The sequence below is a fragment of the Tympanuchus pallidicinctus genome, unplaced genomic scaffold (assembly GCF_026119805.1).
Source record: "Tympanuchus pallidicinctus isolate F22 unplaced genomic scaffold, pur_lepc_1.0 scaffold27, whole genome shotgun sequence".
NCBI classification, from domain to species: Eukaryota; Metazoa; Chordata; class Aves; order Galliformes; family Phasianidae; genus Tympanuchus; species Tympanuchus pallidicinctus.
In genome coordinates this window covers 3,966,404-3,990,087 of record NW_026294744.1, presented here as the reverse complement: position 1 = coordinate 3,990,087, position 23,684 = coordinate 3,966,404, and the positions used below count along the sequence as shown (strand labels likewise).

General features: G+C 36.9%; 1 protein-coding gene across 2 annotated transcripts in view; it reads left to right on the top strand.

Annotated features, from left to right (window-relative positions):
• The window catches only part of ATXN10 (ataxin 10), a 92,328-nt gene that overhangs the window by 30,756 nt on the left and 37,888 nt on the right, over window positions 1–23,684 (top strand). For both annotated transcript variants that reach the window (XM_052690697.1, XM_052690699.1), the window contains exons 6-9: window positions 8,810–8,890; window positions 16,880–17,045; window positions 21,811–21,919; window positions 23,303–23,472. In XM_052690697.1, coding sequence (XP_052546657.1) covers window positions 8,810–8,890; window positions 16,880–17,045; window positions 21,811–21,919; window positions 23,303–23,472 — 526 coding nt within the window. The remainder of the gene's footprint in view (window positions 1–8,809; window positions 8,891–16,879; window positions 17,046–21,810; window positions 21,920–23,302; window positions 23,473–23,684) is intronic.

Here is a 23,684-nt window from a genome sequence, read left to right as displayed (position 1 = left end):
AGTACGATCCTAGTGGTATGTTTAGATGAATTTGCATAGCTGCAGAATTTGCAACAAAGCTGATATACTTTGTTGTGAAGATTTGAGACCCTTACGCCACAGCTACCAGAGTGCACAGAAACCATTTTGAAGCAGCTGTTCTTGCATTGTATAGCTGAGCCAAAATATAAACTAGTCATCTTCCAGGAGGTTATGCTCACTGCCAGACTCATATGTGACTGAATTTAGAATGTTCTTATTTTTAAAGTTAAAAATATTACTTAATTTCTGCCTACCTTCTTGTGTCTCAGTTTGAGCATCTGGTTTCTTATTACGCTGAATAAAAAGTGTATGCCACATGTGTTTATTCATCTTGGCTGTGCTTTCTTGCTGTCAAACATTGCTCTTACGTATTGAAAATCTTTCTTTGAATAACCAGATGAGTTTTGGTTGTAGGCAAACCATTTATTCACGATTGTATTCTATTTCATTTTATTACTTACTAAAGCTTATAAATTAATGTTCCTCTAGAGTTAGTATCCAATGAATTCTGAAAATAATCATGATGCTTAAGTTATTTTTCCATTTGCTGCTATGAATCATTAGAACAGAGAGAGGACAGCCAGAGCAAACATTTGGATTTAAAGCAATTGGCTGAACTATGGTCTCTCCCATGGGGTCCTTCCTGCTCCTTTCTGCTAAGCACATGTTTGGGTTTCCTACTGTAGCCCCATCACAGCAGGGGAAGCACATCTTGAAAATCTTTTTCTCATTCAGTTGACAATTCTTGCTCAGTTCTTGATCCCATTCATATTTAGAGTCTGGATTTCCGTCTCCATGCTGGAAAAGTCCTCAGGGAGAGTTTAGGAGGAACCTCATTCCAGCCTTTGGCTTCTGACATTCCTGCCTCTAGTCTTGCAGCAATTTTCTAGGAAGAAGTCTTTGTCAGAGAAAATCTGAGATTATTCTAAGCAGTTCTTGAGAGCTTTCTTTTCTAGAAGTGGCTGTTGGTGGCAGAACTCCTGCAATTCCTGTGTTGACTGCAATAAGCTTCTTTTCCAATTAAAAGGGGTGAAGGAGGTGTCTCTGAAGACAGGGCATCGTTTTCTGGGTTCCCCTTCACTACTTCTTGCATCAAAAGCTATTCAGTAGAAAACAAGGATCTTCTGTTGGGGAAAAAAGAATATCTGGAGTGTTGCATGTTGGTGGCTATGCTTTCTGAGGGGAGGAGGTTATGAGAGAGAAGACCTCAGATTAGCATCTGCTGAATCTATTCAGAGGTGGAAAGCATGCTGTCCATTTTTAAAAGCATTTTTTTGAATCCCAAGAGATCTGGTTTGGAGATCAGCATATTGAGATTTTTGAGACTAAGCACTGATGCATTTATATGAGATTTTTGTAGACTGATAACAGAAATTATCTCAGAACATGGAAAAAAAAGGAGGTTCAATGATGCATGCCTACATTTGTCTTTCTCAGTGACACACTTTTTATTGTTTTCTGTAGCATACACTGAGCTAACAAATAGTTAATAAATTTCAGAAGTAAGTTGGTTCGATATGGAATGTCGTTATAGAATCAGGTACCTGTTTATCTATACCAGACGGTCTGAAGGCTCATTTCATTAAGCTTGTGGTTACTTGTAAGCTTCAGAAATGCCTCTATCTCTGAAATCTGTTAAGTTGCAAAATATAATTCATGCATTTTACTGATACCTTCTCTTTCTCTTTTAGAAGCTTGATCCTCTGAACAGCTCCAAGATATTTTTTTAATATTTCTTTCTTTGCCATCTTTAATATTGGATACAGAGCATTATTTCAAAATAGCTTTAATTAACATTTATTAGGCTCTGTCTTTTTGAAATGCCTCTGAACTTTCAGTCAACGCAGCTTCTTAACTTGTTTTGTGGCAGCGATCCTGTAATCTTGAATACCAGGCAATATACTGAGATTGTTGCTGGTCTGACTCCCAAGGGCAGTGATCTGAGACAGGCATCTCTAACAGATTCTTCAGAATGTAGCCTGACTGGATGTATACTCCTTTGTTTTCTAGCCTTTAGCTAAAATGTTAGAACAAGACAAAACTAGAAGTTTTATGGACTGAAAGCTGTTGAAAATTACCTGTCTTGTCCTGAATGTTTGGATCTGTATTTTGGCCTGTAAAGAATGCCCAGAGCTTACTGCATTCAGAATGTTTAGAGGGGAATGATGTTAAAGAATGCGATTCAAAGCATAAGTCTTTGCAAAGACTGGCTCTGCAGAAACAAGTTAGTAAGTTTCTTTTCTTTGGTTTGATTTATGCCATAGTAATTAAATGATCCTATCTACTCAACAGTTCTTTACAGCGTAGTTGTTCTCTGGAAAATGCAAGGACCTTTGTAATGTGCATTTACTGTCTAGGCTGTTAGCCTAATACGTATCTGCTGACTTTGGTGGAAAATTTTTTAAGCTGCTACAGCTTGGTGTATGTTACTGTTCCTGTCCTGCCTTCAGTCCTGAAAACTTGTCCTTTAGGCAAGTAGGCTCCCCTTTGAGGTATTGGTTTTGATCTCTGTCTTGCAGTTTGCTCTGTTCATGGACACGGTTGTGGAATTAGCATTCCTTCTTGCAAGTGGAAAGGTTTTAAACCTCAATATTTTTTTCTTTGTTTCCACCTTCTTTTGAGGTTTTTGTTTGTTTGTTTGTTTGTTTTCATTTAATATTAGTTCTCTTTTATTTTATCTCTCACAACAGATCTGTCGGTTAAACTGTGATCGGTCTTTCTGCATTATTCATACTTAGATTTTACTTTTTCCAATGTGCAGTCTACCCACTTCCATTCAAAGGAATGAGCATGGTTTGCAAGCTCCTGTGAGACGATCCTTTATTTTCTGTGTCTGCTCATCTTTCCAGTGTACCTCCATTATGGACGCTAATGCACTTCTGAAAAGTTGATAATTTGTTTTGACCATATCTTAAGCATGTAAGTGAATATGCTTAGTCTGTAAGGTTATGTTTCTTTTTATAATCCTGCTTTATTTTGGCAACTGTTGCCTGCCTAAGGATACTATCTGGGAATTGGACAGATCCTTCCCTTAGGAAACACAGCTGGAACACCCTGTTCAGTAACTGAAACATGTTTCCCACTCACTATTCCCATGTGGTTACTACCAAAATCTGAAGAATCTTCTAACAAGCTCCTCTGCAGCAGTTCCAAGGGAAGAAGAAAGCACAAGCAATATCCAGCATTACGTGTGCAATATGATGAAAAGGCTTGCCAAGCTCTGCCATTTTTTTCTACAAAAATGTTTTTGTTTTAAACATGCAGAAGCCTATGCTATTAGGCTCTGGAAAATTGTGGAGCCTTTAAAAAGTCATTCCTCTGTGTTTCACAACACATGCGTACCAACTCCCTTTCGGGTTTATATTAATCAGCAGCAGTGAAGTGTGTCACACAGTTTAGAAGCTGCTGTATTTAGAAGAGAAACCAGCATAGAATGCCACATGAAATCTATTTTAAAATATTGAACCTGCAAACATATGTGTTTTGTAAAATAATTAGGAAAAAGTAGTACAAAACTACATTATAATTTATCCTAACCGAGACCAGTGTGTAATCTAAAAGCTGTTTATTTTAGAAATAGTTTGGTGGTTCCATTAGAGATGAGAGTATAGCTTTGTCATCACTTTTTCCAAGTGTGTGCAACATGCAGTGCTGCTACTATGAAAAAACAGGTTGCATTTTTGATTCCTGAAAAGCGAGGAACAGAAATCTTCCATTTTAAATAAGAGGCATAATATGCCTTTTGGCTTCCATCAAAATGATATTAAGAGTATGGTCAGCTGTTTGGCATTAGAAATAAGTTTTTCTGAACATCTACTTTTTCTTTTTGAAACCACAGCTTGGTGATGACTGTAAAGATTAGGTTATGGGACTACGCCTCCCCATTTTTGCCTTTGGTTATTTTGTCCTGGCTTATGGAAAGAAGTGTGGACAGAAACTAGTTGCTCCTGTGGCAAGGAGTCTTGCCCATGGACACAGATTTGAAGGCAAAGATGGAACTCTGCAGTAGAGTGCTTGTTGCTTAATTGGTATGCATGCAGTGCAAAAACCAGAAAATGTTACTTTTTTTTCTTTTGGGGCTGGCAAATCTGTCTGTCCTCTCTGATAGTTTAGGGTTTCCCCTGCTCCTTTCTGCTCTTCAGAAGGTAATTCTTATTTTTAATTCCAGGAAAGTTCGAGTTATGTTGCAGGTTCCAAGTTCAACTGTGGTTTTAAATAGTACTGACAATTGGAAAAGTTTCCTTAATTGTAGAGATCTGAGTAGCTTCTACTTTCTATTTGCAGATGCAGCATATTGGCACAGATCTCCCCAGTCTCTCAAAGCTCAGGTTCACATGTTTATTTGTCCTTTCACCTCTTTCTTCTTGAGTATTTTACCAAGACAAAGGGGTAGAAAGTAATTTTTTACTTTGTAGCACTTCAGGAAAAGAAAAAAAAGTGATTCAGAGTTTGCCCAAAAGTAAAAATAAATCTCCTTTCGGTGTCTTCCACATGTAGCTATTGAATTGAACAGGAGTGTATTCTAAATGTAAGAAATATTATAGGTAGTTTGAAGTTGGTCTTGTAGGCCTGAGAGTTGACTTAGTGGACCATATCATGGCCTGTGCAAGGAGGATTCATTCATTACAAGTAATAACTTTTGAAGATGGAAGGATATTCACTGTTGTGTTTTATTCCGTTCAGGAGAAGAGTATTGTTACTGTACTTGGGATTGAGCCTTAAATATAGAAATGTTTTCCCTTACTGTCCTTTTGAGCAAGAAGTGCTTTAATTCTGCTGTTTGAGTGGAGTTAATTACACGCACTCCAATTCTCGTTAGTTGTTTTTTGTTTGTTTATTTTTTGTCTTCTTTTAGTGGTTTAGATAGAATGCTTATGCTGTTGTGGAAGGCCAGAATACTTCTGTTTCTCAAGAGTGTTCTGGTCCCAAGCACATTGTTTTTTCCTGTTGTTCTTTTGTTTTGTTTTGTTTTAAAGGCTTGTGAGACAGCTTTAAAAAATTGGTTGCCTAAATTTTCTTTTCTTTTCTTCAAAACTTGGATTATTTGTCATGCTTGTTTGTTGTAGTAAAAATTAGTATTTCATTCTGATTAAGGAATGGGTGGCATGACTTTGTTTGAGATGGTGAAATATGCTTTTGGTTTTGAGATGAGAAATTTGCTGATCAAAAAGAGAATTCCTGTGTGTTTTTCTTCTTTCTCCTAAAAAAATTTTGTTGTCTTCTGAGACAAAGGATGCTGTTCTCTGGACTTGCTAATATAATCAAATCAACTTAATATGGAGCATGACATTTTGTGATCAAATTGATTGCTTACACTCAGCTTTGATTGGAGTCTAATATGTTATATATTTGGGATATACTGAGTTCAAGTGTAGCTTATACTATTTTGTCTTGTCTGATGCTCTAGTTCCATTTGGAACAGTGAAACCCTTTGCTATTTTTAAATCTTTGAGCATCTCCTCCTGTAATTATCTACTATGTAAGTGCCTGATATATATTTTTTTAAGTTTTTACAAGATTTTTAGCCAAACAATTTTTAAATTTCAAGAACATTAGCATATTTAATAACACTGTTCATTTGTTACTTTGCAATGCTTGCATAACAACTTTAATTTTCACCAGTTCTTTCACTAAATTATAGTGGTCCTGAGTTTATCCCAGTGGTTCTTGTGTTGGCCTTCAAAGAGATTTAAATCTATTATCAAAGCCTTTTTTGGGCATCTGTAATGCCATGTTAAGTCAATAACCTGAAACTAAGTGTCTTTCTTATTTCAAGGTTCTGGATTGTCTTACTTTCATTCTTCTTCTTCTCCCTTACCTAAATGAAAAACAAGAGAGCTGAAGACTGAAAATGGCAACTTTAATTTCTTGCACTCTTGTTTTACTACCACCAGAATTTCTGAACATGGTATCTAGAGAGAAGTGCTTTATCCCACTATTGATTTTTTTATGACATCTCCTGGTAATGCTCTTGAAAAATGTAATGCACTGTATTCTTTCATGCAGTATTGTAGGCAGTAGATAGGGTAAAAGAGAAAATCAAATATGGATTGTCTTGAAGTTAAAAGATGAAGAAGCACATATAGAAGTACATGCATCTTTATAAGCAAAAACTTTCCTCTAAAATACTGCAGACTTGTCTAGCTATGAAATTCTAGTCCAATTCTAATTCTAGTGACAGATGCATGTGAATAAATACAAGAGTATAGTCCAAATAGTGACTGAAAGACCAAATAATGACTGAAATACAGATCTTCCATTTAGCAGTAGTAATCACCAGTTTGCAATTATTAGCATTATATACATATATTTTGTGATAAGTATTTAGTTTTTTTTAACTACGAGACAAGTATCCAATAAGATTTCCCTAAAGCAATATTGATCATGAAAGGTAGAACACAAAATTTATAGTTCCAGTTGCCACGTTGAAAAATCAAGCTTTGTATTGTTCTTTAAATGCAATATTAACATGCTTCATTGTCAACTGAAATTATTACATTAAGAAGCTACACAGGGCTGTGTTTTTCACAGCCGTAGTTATGGATTTGGGGTTTGTTTGTTCGCTTGTCCCTTTTATGACTGCAGATGGAAACCTTTGCTTCTACTCAAATTCTTCAGAAATGCAGTCAGTTATCATCTTGAAGGTTTAACTGTGGATAGCTCTTATGCCATGAATTGTTGGTTTAAGAACTGTGGAAGTATTCTTCTTGACTGCTGTGTCAATGGTTTGATGTAATTGTGGTGTTACATCTGAGTCTTTGCTGCTTAGTGTTGAAATATACAAGGGCTTCACTAAAAGTAATACTGACCAATGATAGCAGAGTCAGGTGTTTGCAGGATAGCAGTGAAGTTGAACCTTCCCACCAACATTTCATTAAATTTAGTTGCCATGTGACAGATGACAGCAGAAGGACAGTGACAAAATGACATTTGAAATGGAAGTGCATATGAGGCAAAGGTGTGTCAATGAATTCATTCATTTGGAAAAAATTGTATCCAGTGACATTCATCAACATTTGCTGAATGTTTAGGGAGACTAAATTGTGGATGTTAGCACAGTGAGATGGTGGGTTGTGCGTTCCAGCAGTGGTGACAGTGGTGGTGGGTCTCCTCGCTTAGCATGCAAGCTCCTGTTCATTGCTGGCAAAAAACTGCAGATGGAGACTGTTGAAAAGTTGTGTTTTATAGCTAAGGATTTGCCTTATCAAATAATGTTATTGTGCTCTTTGTATCTGTTGTAGCTTCCATGGGAACAAATAGGAGGCATTACTTTTGGAACAACATTTACATGTGTGCTGGTAATTGTGGGGAAGTCTATACATTCAAATTTGTGTTGAGAAACTCTTAGATTGATGTTAAAATGGTTTTAAGTTGAGGGAGGGAAGATTTAGGTTGGATGTCAGGGGGAAGTTCTTTACAGAGAGAGTGGTGAGGTGCTGGAACAGGCTGCCCAGAGGGGCTGTGGATGTCCCTGGAGGTGTTCAAGGCCAGGTTGGATGGGGCCCTGGCAGCCTGGTCTAGTATTAAATGTGAAAGTTGGTGGTCCTGCATGTGATAGGGAGTTTGGAGATTAATGATCCTTGAGGTCCCTTCCAACCCGGGCCATTCTGTGATATGTCTATATATGTGTATATACAAATATACATATACATTTATCCTTCTAAAATTTCCATATTAAAATAACTGAACCAGGTGCTGGCTGAGTCTACATTTAGCATTGGAAACAATTAGAGCTATTAACTTTCTGGTCCTCTTGTTCTTTTTTTCCCCAAATTGTTACTGATTTTTTTTCCTAAAAGTAATTTGTTAAATCTTTAGGCTTTCTATGTAATCTTTCTGTTGGCTATTAATGGATTTTTGATAAGCAAAAGGCTATTTGGAGAGTGGAATGTTGGCAAGAGATGGATGGAATATTTGAAAGGCTTGGTTTTCATCATACTATGCCTATTCTTCACAGCAGCTCCATGAGCAGAGGATGTTCTGAGATTTGTTCAGTAATTAATTTATATTTTATAGGAATAAACATAGATTGAAAAATGCATAGTTTAATATTTGTATACCTATGTAGAATACATAACACTGTCACTACTTCTAGGTTCATAATTTAAGGATTTTTTTAAAATTATTTTTTTAAATGATGCTGAAAGAACATGACTGGGTTGAAATTACAGGGCCAGTGTCTAATGTTGTGAATGATACTTCGGAGAAGTAGACTTCTCCAAAGATCATAGTACACAGTACTAGTACATAGTACAGATCATAGACTGTATTTCATCCTCTTACAGAGCAAGGAGTTGAATTTGGATATTGGCTTCAGTTTGTGTTAAAGAAGGGGAGTGTTTTTTTGGCAAGTTAAGAGAAATTTTTTGCTTCCATGCATCTGACAATGCAGTTTCTGTTTATTTGGATGCTTTGTTTGATTTTATTTTATTATTTTATTGAGAATTTATTTGGATGCTTAAAATCAGTGTTGTGATGAATACCATAATAGTATTCAAGCCTAAACTTTGGCTTTTTGCTTAGATACCTAAAAATTGGATTAGTCATTTATTATTGGAATTGTGGCATTCCTTTTCTATAACTGGTGAAAGATCTTAACTAGCTTTCCTCCAAGCTTGTTTGGAAATGGGAAAATGTAGGGGAAACAATACACAATTATCGAAATAGTATTAGAAGTATGTCAAATGGTTCTTTACAAGTAAAATTAAGTAGCACCATTTGGAATAATGGAGAAGCTGTTTTCTTTGTACAACCAGTAATAAATATTTTTCTTTTTTTTTTTCTTTAGGTTCTTAATTGTTACAGACTATTTGCTGCAATGTCCAGAGTTGGTAAAAGCCCTCTATGCCAAACTGAGCAATCAAGAAAGGTAACCCCAAAACCATTGTGGCTTTTAGTATTTAGCATTCCATATAGAGTATCCTGTTCACATGATTGAAAAACTGTGTGGTTTCGTAGTTGGCACAAAATCTCTAAATACATGTTTCTATGTCAGTAATGGTTTTAAATTGGTTGGTTAACATTACAGTTTAGCCACAACTGGCAGTGATTTATGTAGGGTTGCAGAATCCAGGTTGGCGCCATTACTTGGTAAAGAAATACTTCAGAAAAAAAAAAACAAAAAAAAAATAACACACAAGACTTCATGCTTGTGCCTTGATTTCATAAGAGCACCACACCCTGCAGCGTTTTACAGCTATATGTCAAATGTCTTCATCTGTTCATGCTCCCACTGTATTTGTAAGAAATGAAAAAAAAAGACTTTACTGAACATGGAAGTATACCTAGTGCTGGTTAGTAGAACATAAAAACAAACAAAAGTAGATGTGCCGATGCTTGTGATAACTTAATCTTTTTAGTATTTCCAGAACTAAAAATAATAATAATATTAGAATATTCTCACATTATGTGATCCTATGTTTGTGTATTCAAAATAGCTACTTTCTTCCCCCTTTGCATAGGGAAGTTGCAGGTAAAAGACAACACATTAAAAAAATCCCTGTGACTTATGTTTTTTTTCTGTAATTTTGATCTGTCTAAAACCAAAGTTTCATCAGGTTAACCAACTGGAAACAAAAAATGAAGTGTGTGCTTACTGTGTCTACTGATAGAGGTTCATTAACCAAGTGTAGAATTGCAAGGTTGGAAATGACCTGTAAGATCATCCAGTCCAACCATCCTCCCACTACCATTGCTATCACAAGCCTCTAAATATCTTGTAACTCCAAAGTGGTTAGTGGGAGAGGCTGTTTTTTTGTTTTAGTGATCCTCTTGAGGACAGCCAAGACTGGATTAGGTTGTTTGTTTTTTTTATATCATAGAATCATATTGTAGAATCATAGAATGGCCTAGGTTGAAAAGGACCTCAAAGACCATCTAGTTTCAACCCCCTGCTATGTGCAGGACCACCAGCCACCAGACCAGGCTGCCCAGAGCCACATCCAGCCTGGCCTTGAATGCCTCCAGGGATGGGGCATCCACAGCCTCCTTGGGCAACCTGTTCCAGTGTCATCGCCCCCTGTGTGAAAAATTTCCTCCTAATATCTAACTTAAATTTCCCTTGTCTCAGTTTAAGACCATTCCCCCTTATCCTATCACTATCCACCCTCTTAAACAGCCATTTCCCCTCCTATTTATATGCTTCCTTCAAGTACTGGAAGGCCACAACGAGGTCTCCCTGGAGCCTTCTCTTCTCCAAGCTTAACAATCCCAGTTCCCTGAACCTTTCCTCATAGGAGAGATGCTCCAGCCCTCTCATCATCATAGTGGCCCTCCTCTGGAAGAGTTCCGCGTCTTTCTTGTGCTGGAGACCCCAGGCCTGGATGCAGTATTGCAGATAGGGGCTCACAAGAGATGAGTAGAGGGGGACAATCGCCTTCCTCTCCCTGCTGGGCAAGCCTTTTTTAATGCAGCTTAGAACACAGTTGGCCTTCTGGGCTGCAGGCACACACATTGCCAGCTCATGTCCAGCTTCTAATCTACCAGGACCCCCAACTCATTCTCCACAGATCAGCTCTCAAGGAGCTCTTCTCCCAGTTTGTACAAACACCTGCGACTGCTCAGGCCCAAGTGCAGCACTTTGCACTTGGCCTTATTGAACCTCATTAGGGTTTCATGGGCCAACCTCTCCAGCCTGTCCAGGTCCTTTTGGATAGCTTCCCTTCCCTCCATTGTATCATCTGCACCACACAGCATGGTGTCATCTGCAAACTTGCTGAGGATGCACTTGAGGACATCATCTATGTCATTGATGAAAACTGTTTTTTTTAATCTGAAATTCTTTTGATTTGTAACAATACTTGTAAGCACCTTATGTAGGTGTAACTGATCGTAAACTCATAAATTCAGGATGGACTATAATCTCACAATTAACTCCAGCTATTTTGTGTCTGTAAATCTATAAACATTACCACAAATGAAAACCTGCCACTGGTCATCAGCAGTCCTGTAGCAGGAAGTGGTGCCAGTTACATTACTCAAGTACCAATTTCACTGCTGTTAATTTGTTCAATGAATACATCATCCACTGAGAACACTAATCCAAACCAAATCTAATGGTTCAGAGGCCTAAAAAATTTTAAACATTTCTTTTGTAATGTTGTTGCTGTTGATTAATGCAAGAAACCTTCTTAAAAATGACAGTAGATGTATGCATTTTAAAAGTTTTACAATGTAATTAAGACTTTCAAGGCATTAACTTAAACTGTCCACACTAGTGCCTAATTTGAGTAAGCTTTTTCTGCATTCTTCTGCCAAATACTTGCATACATGTGTAGGGAAATCTCAAATCTGGCAAAGAATTCAAGTATCTGTACAGTCTTTTGGCTCAGTACTGTAGCCATGTTTCTGCTGTAATCACTTGCGAAGAAATAGAAGACTGTCACATCATCATACACTTTTCAGAGCAAGAGTATCATTAAAAGTGCTGATCACGTTTTCTCAGTACTTATTCCATGCAATTTGCAAACTCAGGCACGCAACATCAAATTGCTTAAATTTCTTAGGAAATGAAAAAGAAAATTGTTCAGAAGTCAGGAATTTGTCTTTTAATGGGAAATTCAGATTACAGAACCACTTCTACAACAAGAGCTACTTATGGCACACATCATGGCCACAATATCACAAATATACTAGATTTCAATTACAGGAAATGCTTTGAATAGTGCAAATACTGCAAATAGTGCAAATATTGTGGTTATAAACTGCATATACTTGGTTATCTAAGGCAACTGCCAACTTTAAGAGTCACTACTAATGTATGTACTCACAAACTTTCTCAACATAGTTAATTCTTTTTGGTAAATATGTTTAAAGTAAGCGTATTTAATGTGCGTGATGGAAAACACTGTAACTGAGAGGTACCATTTATTCATGAGCTTAAGCTGCCTTCTCCAGACACCTCAATACCGCATCCGTCCTTTCTCCGTTTATTTGGCTCAGTCAGCCTTATTGGACACCAGCGCGGCACTCTTGCGGTGAAGGCTCCTTGTCTCGTTTCCAAACAATGAATTCCCTATGCTTCGGTTTATACTGTCACTTTTTTTCCCTAGTTAATGACAGTCAAAATGTGTTTATCTGACCTGGTTTTGTCTTCTCATATATCTCAAAAAAATGCATTTTTAAATACTCTAGACTGTTACATAGAAAGATGCCATTGCTGGGTTGTTGTTTGTTTTTGGTTTTTTTTAACTGAGACATGCAAGGACTTTCTACAACATGTATTTCCACGTGTTTGACAGTAAATCAAGAGGCATCAAATTCACAACTGAACTATGATTTTCTTTTCGAAAAGCATAATAGAGTTTACATGATTTGTAGTAATAAATTCAGTGAAAATCCATAAACCTACACAAACATACTTCCTGTCAACATAGCTGATCACCATCTGTACAGTGCGTGAAATGAACTCAGCAGGGTTTTTCTTTCTACAAACTGTTTATGGCATTGAGTGCACCCTCAGCAAGTTCGCAGATGATACCAAGCTGAGTGGTGTAGTCAATACATTGGAAGGAAGGGAAGCTATCCAGAGGGATCTGGACAGGCTGGAGAAGTGGGCCCATGAAACCCTAATGAGGTTCAATAAGGCCAAGTGCAGTGTGCTGCACTTGGACCTGAGCAATCCCAGGTATTTGTACAGACTGGGAGAAGAGCTCCTTGAGAGCAGACCTGCAGAGAATGAGTTGGGGGTCCTGGTAGATTAGAAGCTGGACATGAGCTGGCAATGTGTGCGCTTGCAGCCCAGAAGGCCAACTGTGTTCTGGGCTGCATTAAAAGAAGGATGTGGCTGCAGGAGGAAGGAAGCGATTGTCTCCCTCTACTCAGCTCTTGTGACTCTTAGATGGTCTTTGAGGTCCTTTTCAAAACAGGCCATTCTATGAATTGAGGTATTTTGAGAAAGAGGTTAATTTGTCTTACAGAACCACTGTTAGTGGAGTGCTTAAATGCCGAGATATCCCAGTGTTATGGAATGTTAGATTGTCTGGCATTTTGGAAGGTATAAATGATTCACATTTGCAGTAAAAATTGTTGAATGATAATAACATTATGAAATTGTATGTTACTGTTTTTAGTTGAGCTTAGCAAAACTTCACTGTACTTTGTAATAATGGGTTTCCAGGTACAAATTGTACATTAAGGTTGTAATTTGCTTGCAGATTCTGAGAGACAACAGCATGTTTATATGTGATTGCAAATACTTAATAGTAATTGTTCCAAGCTCCTGCTAATTTGATTAGATTTAGGAGGAATGAATTAAATTTGGTTGGGGGAGTGGGGAACAAATTGATTGACAAAGATTGACAAAGGTCTTCCTATGTGGTGCCAAAAAAAAAAAAAAGGAAGATAACACTGCACTTACTGGCACAATCAACTCCAAATAAATGTAATAAACACATACATTTGTATTCAGATATTGAATGAAAATTCATGGTGAGACATGCTAAAACTGGTACTCGCATTTGTTATGTTTTGTGGCACTTTGTTATTAATTGTTTGCATTTAGCTATCATCTGATGACTGAACAACTGTGAGATCAGATAAAAGAAATTAGCAAGTTTTATTATTTTGGAGAAATAACTTGGAAAAATTCTAGGGAGCCTTGGAGGAAAACAGGAACAGTAGAAGAAAGGAATGTAAGGGGACTTGCATTAGAACAAAAAGCATTGCTCTCAGGAAGTTTTTGACTGAATGCCAGACTTGCTGGAAATTCTGGGGAAAGATGGGCATGTCCTGAAATGACTGCCTGGAAGACAACTCAATAAAACAGTTCTTGACATATAAATACCTCAAGAGAACAGAAAATCTTCATATACTGCCTGCATGTAATTTCTTTTAAATATCACTGTTATTTCTCTCCAGAAAGATTATGGCTGCCTTACAGGGTACATGATTTTATTCCAAGAGTAAGAGTAATGCTAAAAATTTTCTTAGTGGTAATAATTTTGTATCACTAATGCAGTTTATGTAAATATAGGGTGACCCTCTAAATTCTTTACAAAAGAATTGCTTGTCTGTTTTAAACATGGCTTTTTGGTTTACTGGTGCAACAGTAGCTGACTGGTGTTCTGTTACACAGGAGATAATATTTTATGGGAATAATTCCAGTAATCATAAATTCTATGAGGAGCTTTTCTTTCATAGCTTAACGTACACTTGAAATGCTCAAAACCTGGTAAAAACAGATGAGTAATATCTAGCCCTGTTTTGGGGATGAGTGAAATGTCAATGTAGTTAGCCTGATTTTAGTCTAGATTGTCAAAGCTGAAAGCCTAAGATTGTTGGTTAATGGTAGGTTGTAGACAGGAAAGCTTGTGTTACCCAGTTTTAACCTGCTGAACAAACATGATGACTGTTCTGTGTTGTTATTCGATCGTGTTTGTAAGTGAAGCCTGTGAGAGAGTTTACCAGTGTTTGGTAGACTTCTGACTTAAGTCTACCCTTCTGCAAATGTGTTGAGTACACTTCTGTGCTACCACATTGAAAAAGCATTTTGTACTCATCCAGATAATTGTTTAATGCAGCTATATTAATGACATTTAAGGCTAGGTTTAGCAAGAACTGATTAACTGTTACTTGATCAGTAGGGGTGAGGTTAATAAAGCAGTGACCATGCTGTTTCCACAGAAGACGACATTTTTCTTCCTCTTCTGACAATTGGCTTGGTGAATTTAAAAAAAAAAAAAAGAAAGAAAGAAAGAAAGAAAAACCATCTGAATTGCTCCACTTATGTAAATGTCAGCCTTTCTATTTGAATTGCAAATATTTTAGTAAAATAGCCTACTGTTGAATTTGTTCAATAAATAGAGCTCTTTCAGATTGAGAGAATTACAGTTAACTCCACTAGCCCATGCTCTTCAGTGCTGGAGTTCAACAGCAAAGCTGTGGTAAAGCCTCTGCCACTTTAAAGTTCTCTTTCCTCAAAATACTCTGAGTTTGCCATGATAACGTGAAGGGACATCAGAAGTAAAGCAACGTTAGAATTGTTAAATTAAGTGACCTGAATACTTAGCTGAGCAGCTATGTTATGCATCCACTTTTAATAGGCTGAATTACTCTCCTTGGATATATGAATAATTAACTTGAATTTACAGTAATCCATCTAGTGACAATTATAAAAGAGCCCAGTGTACATGCAAGGTCTGTTCCAAAAGTAATGCCTCCTATTTTATTATTTTGGCATATGATGTCAGAGATTAATGTTGGTGGTATGGCAGTAAAAGGTTGAACCTTCTCAGCAACATTTCATTAAATTTTGCTGCCATGTGACAGATGACAGCAGAGATGCAGTCTGACAAATGATGTCTGAAATGAAAGTGCATATGAAGCAGAAGTGTGTGAATGAATTCCTTCATGTGGAAAAAATTGTGTCTAGTGACATTCATCAACACTTGCTGAATGTTTAGGGAGATCTAATTGTGGATGTTAGCACCGTGAAATGGTGGGTGTAGTGTTCCAGCAGTGACGACAGCATGTGAAGTACAAGCCATGTTCCAGATGGCCATGCACAACTGTCACACCACAAAATGAAGAGCATCTCCATCAGTTGATCACAGGGAACTGTGTATGAAGCTGAATATTGGCTGCAGTACGTTGGAAACATTGATGGCAAAGTTGGAATATTGCAAAGTTTGTGCAAGGTGGGTCCCACAAATGCTGGGACAGAAAAAACACCGTCTGCAAGTTTTTCAGAACCTGTTGAGCCAATATGAGGTGACAGTGAGGTTGCATCCTCACTGATGATGAGACATGGTATCACCACTGCAGGCTGGAGTCAAAATGACAGTCCTGGAGTGGCGACATGAGAATTCCCCTGCAAAGAATAAGTTCAAGGTACAGACCTCTGTGGATGAAATGATGCCTTTTGGGATAGGAAAGGAGTGATTCTTCAGAATTTACTAGAATCTAGACAAACTATCAGCCATTATCACTGACTACACTAAAGGCTTGAACTTCCTGAGAAGTAGAAAATCTTTCTTTTGCGATATGATAACACCAGGCCTGATATCATTTTAAAGATCTTGGAGCATGTTGCCAATCTTACCTGGATTCTCCTTTCACATCCACTCTATAGTCTGGATTTGGCACCTGCTGATTTCCGTCTGTTCAGGATGATGAAAAATGGAATGCATTGCATGGACAATGTTTTCCTAGCAACAGTGCCATCACAGCAGCTTTGAAGCAATGGATCATCTCTGCTGTTGGAGATTTTTTACAAGTGCAGCGTGCAGAGTTCTTATTCATGGCTGGTGAAAATGCATAGTAAATGATGGTGATTATGTAAAAACAAGTGCTTTGTAGATGAAAATTTGCTCTAACAAATAGAGTTGTTGTTCTCTTTATATCAGTTGTTGTTTCCATGGAAATAAATAGAAGATATTACTTTTGGAGCAACCTACACATCAATTTTTATTTTCTCATTTTCTTCTCTGAACTGGTTTAGGGTTGGGGAGGAAGATTAGTGAAGGAGACTGTGGAAGGCGAGGGCCATGTGGAAGCTGTCAAATAGTCTGTGTTTGGTTTGCTTAACTTAACAACAGTTTATAAAAGTTTTTTTGGTGGAAATTTTTGACATAAATAATATGCGTAATAACGTTGTGTTAGAGCATAAGAAATTGAAATAGACCTGTCAAAAATATTGAACATCTGGCCAGATTGTATTCATCAGAGGATGAATTAAATTAATTGTGTGCAGAAATAAACCAACAAACAGGCAGTGATTGCCAGTGTTCTTTGGTTTTTAAAAATCCACTGTTAGTAGCACGCTCATTGTTTATATCATTTTAAGCAACTCTTTGCTTATTCAACTGATAATTCTGTAATGCTTAGTGAATACAATTAACAAGGTGTCTTCTGATTCTAGGGTTACTTTTTTAGAGCTGATAATGGCAAAAGTGAGTGAGAAGAACTCAGTTACCAGTGAAGAAATGCATGTGTTCATGAGACATGCTGATTTCCTTGCAGGCTGTTTCCAAGAAAAATGTGAAGCTGTGCTCAAGCTGACTTCTGCAGCAGATGCAGAAGATGAGGTATGACTAATTAAAACAAACATGTTACAGTATTAGAATGTGAAGTGGTGAATTACTACTTGACTGCATTCCCAAGCTTCCTTTGTATGGGGAAAGCAGTAATAAGTTCACAGTTAGGGCTGTCTGTTTGTTTTTGTACAATAATTGATGGTTATTTCAATTAATATTTAATATGCCAATAAGTTCCCCAGCACTGATTTTTTGGAAGTGCATTTGGCTACTTGTTGGGCAGATGTCCTTGACTGTTCAGGACCTGGAACGTAAGTTCTCTTCATGGAATGCACATGTAATCAGCTCAATGCAAGGTTGCTGTCTGAAATGTATTGTGACCCACCATGGAATAGAGGGCTTTAATTGCTGACTCTTCTCTGTTTCTATGTGATCTGGGGCTCTTTGGTGGACCTTCATTCTTCTCAAAAGGTGGCACTCCTGGGGTTAGCTTGGGTCCTCAGTTTGAAGTTATGGAGTTCACTGGATTCTTAGTGGCAAATAACTCCTGTCTCCTGAGCCCTCAGACACTTGCCTCAACTCCAGTCCGGTTGGAAGAAATTTATTATTGCTTCAGACTTAATGAAGTGTTTCTGTTGAGGACGGCCACAATAAATTCCCTTTGCAAGCTAAATAGGAAAGATTTTATGGGTCACAAGTGACTTGTGGGCTGCACTTTGGGAGCCTCAGATGCTGAGGCTGAGCCTCAGAGCTGAGTTCTGGATGGTCTTATTTTATTTCCTTCTTATGAAGTATCCAAGAGTTGCTGGCAACTTGCCACACCATTTTGTACACTAAGAAGATTTAGACCATCTAAGGGTAGAGGTCTTTTCAAATTATTTGGTGTCCAGTTTTTCCTTTGACTTTCAACAAGCTTCTCAAAGACCTAACCAATGCGTTTGGGAGCGGAGAACAATTAACACCATATCTTGCAGTGAGCTTTTTTGTGTTGTGCTATAGATGATTGTATTCTAAGCAGGTAGGGACAGTAGTATCAGTCTCAATTCTTGATGTCTTTCATAGATTTTTAGTTTTTCAGCTCAACTGAAGATGTGTTGTTCTTTTAAGACAACGAGACAGAATACTCAAAGCCTGAGAAAAGAAATACACCGAATTAGTTGAATAATAATAATTAATTATACTTAGTTTCAGAACTGTAATTTACAGATTTTCTTAATAATTAAAAGCTATATTTAAGAAGAAGTCACAACTAGCTTCTGCCTTGACAGAGGGCCACTGTAGTACACTGTGTGTACTGCACAACATACTTGGAAGTATTTTATGGGTAAGCAAAATTAAGCTGTAATAGTTTATTTTGTAGAAATACTTCTGAACAGCTGTCATAATTGTAATGTAAGTGGAACATAGTGATTTTTATATGTTTCTACATGATGTGCTGCACTTCCTTACTTACTAGTTTAAATTTTACTGGTATTTTACATGTATTTTGAGAAGTGCTATGAATGTACACCTAAAATCACATTAGGAGAGGTGATAGCTGGGTGCATAAGAAAAAAAAATCACTGGAATGCTTTCCTTATTTTCAAAGAAGGGGTTTTCACTTCTTGTGCTTCCCCTGAAACACTAGTGACTGCACCGTCTAAGCTGCATTTCCAAACTTAATTGACTACTTCTGGAAAAGGTATCAGCTTGACATAAGAGGAAATACGCTGAGACAGTTCCATCTTTTTTTATTCTTCATTTTTTCCTTTTTATTCCTGTATGGTTCCGTTCCAAGTATTCAGTGGTTTCAGTTCTTGGAAAAAAAACATTTGTTTGCACCTAGCAGAAAGAGGCCTCTGTCCAGCTTGAATCTTTTGGGGCAGCAGTATTGAGAATAGTGATATTCTCAATATAAAATGTCCAGCTGACACTGACTTTTTATCCTTTTCACAAGTATGGTATATGAGAGGCTCATTTAAAGATCACAAAGTAAGTCATGAAGATCTTAATATAGTGAGATAAATGACAATAGCTTGTTTTTTTAAAGTGTTTGTAGATTGACTGTATGCATTTATTCATCATACATGCTTGCCATAGGTAAAAAAACAAAACAAAACAAAACGAAAACCAGATAAATTCATTAAACTGTTTCTTGTCAGAAATGATGAAAAACTGTACTAATTTCTCTTTGCTTAGGTAAATATTTTAGGTTTTGCCTAAGAATGATATTTAACTGGAGGGAAAAAAAAGAGCAATTGTGTACAATGCCTGTCATTTAAAATGCTATATTCAGCATCTGTGATATTAAACTGAACTCTGCCTGGACTTCCATTTGGCCCTGAGGCTAAGTGCCTTTGTCAGGCAGTGCCTGCACTAGGAAGCTGACATGGCCTCCACAGCTAGGAGGCCGCATTTGAAAACTGCCTTCTGGGAATAGTCATTGACCTGGCCCAGAATGCTGGCTCAGGGGTCAGGTCCACTGCTTAATTTATTATATGTAGATGCTGCTTTTTTTCCATAAGGAATATTAGGTCTTGTACCTTCTGTCTCAAATCAATGAGAAGTTAATTCCGTGCTTCTGCAGTGTTCAAACCAATGTTTAAAATAGCTTTTCATTACAAGCTTGACTTCAACAGTAATTTGTTTTCACTAGTTTTCAGCTATACTTGTAAAATAAAATACTTTCCTAGATTTCTCTCTATAAAGAACATCTTTTCTGGGTCTCTCTGAAAATATGTTCAAAAAACTTTTCAGTAATTTCACTGCTTACTTCTCAGGTTATATCCAAATTGTGATGGCTGTCAGTTTTCAAAACATTTTGCAGTCTGAATAGCTTATTGTCTCTGAATTGCAAAGGAAATATATTACCTTATTGCCTTTCTTTTGTGCAGCCATAGAGAAACCTGAAGAGGTTTGAAACACAGGTTTGAAAAAATATGTATGTAGATATGTGCAAAAATGTATGTGCATTCAAGCTTCATAAGTAGATAAGAATTTGTGACTTTATTTATGCTTTCTAAGCAATCTGTTCCTCTTTCCAAATCCAAGTGGAACAGTGGTGGACCTGAGACAAATCATGAGATAAGAGGAAGGAAGAGAAAGTAGTGCAGAGAAGTATGGGGAGAGCAGTGAACAAAGGTGTTTTCTTTTTTTCTATTCTATTTCTTTTATTTTATTTTCCTTTATTTATTTGTTTGATTGTTTAAAGGAGAGGGTAATGGGGTCATGGTAATGAAAAGTGAAAAAGCATAGAACTGAGAAATAAGTAAGGTGTGGCTTTTCCCATTATTATCTACTACAGAGCTTTATCACGTAACTGGGCAGAAAGTGAGGTACACGTAGGCAGCAAGGGCTCCTGTATCTTCCTAGAGTGATTTATGGCTGCCATTGACACTTGTTTGCTTTGCAGATGTTAAGCAGGTAACTCAGTCTTGTCACAAAGTGTAACTCTGTGCCCAGAGAAGTTGCTGATTTTACCTCTTTGGAGGTACTGAGAGGCTGCACGGATGTTGTCCTGGGTACCCTACACAGGGTGTCCTTTCTGGAGCAGGGGTTGGAGCAGGTGGATCCAGAGGACCCTGCCAACTTAAACCAGTCTGTGATTCTATGATAAATTTTTGTCGCACAAAGGTCAGTGTTAAGTGTACAAGCTGAAGAGGATGTTGGTTAAGCTACAGTCTTGTTACAGTGCAATGTGAGTTGAAAAATGGAAATACCTTATTGTTTTCTTTGAAATACAGTTGAGATAGGCTAATTTTATTCTAGTACAATGACCAATTTATTCAAAGACTGTTTCTGTGCTACAGAAAGCACTTTATTGAATTAATTCAGGTCAAGTTGAGTTGTACACTTATGTTACGAAGAAATTTTAGCATCTGGCCTCTAAACCCATTTCTGTTGTCAAAGGTTGTTGGAAGAAATAAAAAATGTTATATTCGTAGTCTTTAACATTAAACACCATTGCTGATTATTTAAATTATGCTATATGGCTTATATTGATTCAAAAATATAATATTTGTTTGTAAAGGTATTCTTTTCCTGGATGTGAAGAAAACAAGACAGGAATAGTTAATGTGGTCTGTGTATGAGTCTTTTTAAGACTACTTTCAGTTTACATACCACACCTTGTGTGGCATCGTCTTGCAGTCACAATATGGTTGTTGAGTAATATGTGTGCTCAAAATTTTACTATTCACTCCTATAGAAGTGGATTGTCGTTCTAAACATGTGTCAATATAGCCTGTGAGAAAATATAGTTCTCTAGTTGAATAAATAATGCACAAATAAGATTGTGTCTCATACCTAACCAAAATGCTGCATCTGTGATCTGAATCCTATTTACCCAAGAATAATGTAAATTCTCGCAGCCAAAGTTCATTTGACCACAGAACTTTACAGAATTCCTGCGGATAACAAATTGGTGTCTTGCAGGCGGTGTTTGTGTCTTTAAAGTGGGATGGTCCTACTGAATAAAGTCAAAGAAAACATTTATACAGAAATAATTTTCTCAGCTAGTAATTTTCTGCTTTTCTGCTTGTGGAAGCTACTGTGTTTTTGTTAAAAACATCCGTTATGCCTCTGTTTTGTTTTCCCCATGATTTTTCAAGGCACGTATAACACTGTTAGACTGTAGGAAATAAATTATTTCAATGTGATACATTGTTGTATAAGGATCCCTTTCTTTACGCAAATTCTTAGTGGCTATCAAGAAGAGGAAAGGAGAAGGCAAAAAGAAACTGAGGTTCCAAGAGTTTTTGTCCTATAGAAGTTGAACTTCTATATTCTTATGATATTGTTCATAAAACATTTTCAGAAATGTAGCTTTCATTTATAGGAAGCCCTGGTTACAATTCGGCTTCTTGATATTCTTTGTGAAATGACATCAAACAATGGACAACTAGAGTATCTGCAGACCTTGCCTCATTTGCTTCGAACAGCCATAGGTAAGTGAAAGCCAAAGCGTTTATCAACTGTTGGCTTGCTCCAAATCATGTTGCTCTGTGAATGAAAACATGTTTTTCACAACTAGTAGCAATTTTGATTTTGACCTTCTAAAAAAAAATAAATAAGAGATTGAATTAATGTACATTTTCAAATATTTGATGTGTTCCTGGAATTTTTTTTGCTGCTCAGCTTGCTCTGTTGGCTCCTATTACCCAACAGAGCCTTTATTCAACTCTCAGCACTGCACTATTTATACAGTAAAAGTTGTGCGAAAAGAAGTGCTTCCACTGTTCTTCCATGAACTGAATGTGTGAACAAGTACCTCAAAAAGTGGAAAAGATAATTCTCCAAGCCTGTTTCCTTCTTTTTCCCAAATTCATGAAACTAAATACAGTTCAAGTTTTAGCCAAATTCTGTGACTTTGGAAGTTTAGTTTGAAGGAACCTTTCCTCTGCTAAGAAACAACAAACTGAGAGTTGCTTACAAATGAAATGAAGCCAAGATGGTCCATAGAGACTCTGTATACTCAGAGAGGAAGGAGAATGATATAACTGACATGACCTTCCTAAATTATACCACTGTCTCAGATTGACATGTAGTACCATTTTCTGAATAACTTGTTAAAATTTGATAGATGTTAAAGAGAAATATGTAATACTGAAGGAAAAAGAAATGTAACACTAAAACGTAAAATGTAATACTAAAAATGAATGAAACACGTGTTAATTATGAATATTTTGAGGTATTCTAGAGCTCAGGATAAATTAAAAAAACAACCTCTGTATTTGATTACAGGGGCATCTAGCAACTACCATAACATAAATTAGTATTTCCCAGTTTGCACAACTATGACAGTCAGTGTTTTGTAATGATAGGTCAGAGTGCAAGATGTTCAGGATATCTTTTCTCATACTACAGAGTTAGGAACAGATTGAAGAAGAGAGAAAAAAAGTAATTCCACAATTAATACATATTTACGTAAGAATTGTTAACTAAAATAAGTTTTTCCAGAAATTTTCTGTTTTAAACCAAAAATCAGATCGTATTTACAATGCCACAAGTATCAGTAGCCTATAAATTGAGACTCTGAGAGCAGAGATAGTCGGAACTAGCCTTTGGACTTTATATATGAACTATGGAAGTGTGAAAAAAAGATTCAGAAGTACCTTCTGGCCTTGAGAACAGTCTTGTGTGGTTTACAGTAGCACAAATTGAGAAATAAAAATCTATAAAACTTTTGAGCTTATTTTGATATAACGCTAAAAACACGCAATTTCATTGACTTTCTTGAACCTAACAACTAGAAATGGTAGTAAAGCTCTGTGCAAAGTAATGCTAATTTTTTGTGTGGAAAATAATTCAAGTGCTTTTGTTTTCTGTAGATACCCTGAGACTAACTCATCTTGCTGGAAAACAGACTGTAAATATTTTTACCACCACACATGCTATGACATGGCAAGAGGAAATTTCACATCCAGCTGTGGGTTTTAAAGCTCATCTCATTCGTTTGATTGGAAACTTGTGTTACAAAAATAAGGAAAACCAAGACAAGGTAAGTGTATTCTTATTTCTCACAAAACTCTCATATATGAGCAGATGTGTACCGTTATCGGTATTCCATATCATAACATCATGCAGTGCACTGGGAGTTAAGGAGTTAATGCTTCAGTTCCAGGTACCTGCCCCAGAAGAGAAGAAGAACCACACGCCCCAAAAGACTGTTTGCTGTTCTCTTGCATTTCTGCTCAGAGGGAAAAGATGTAA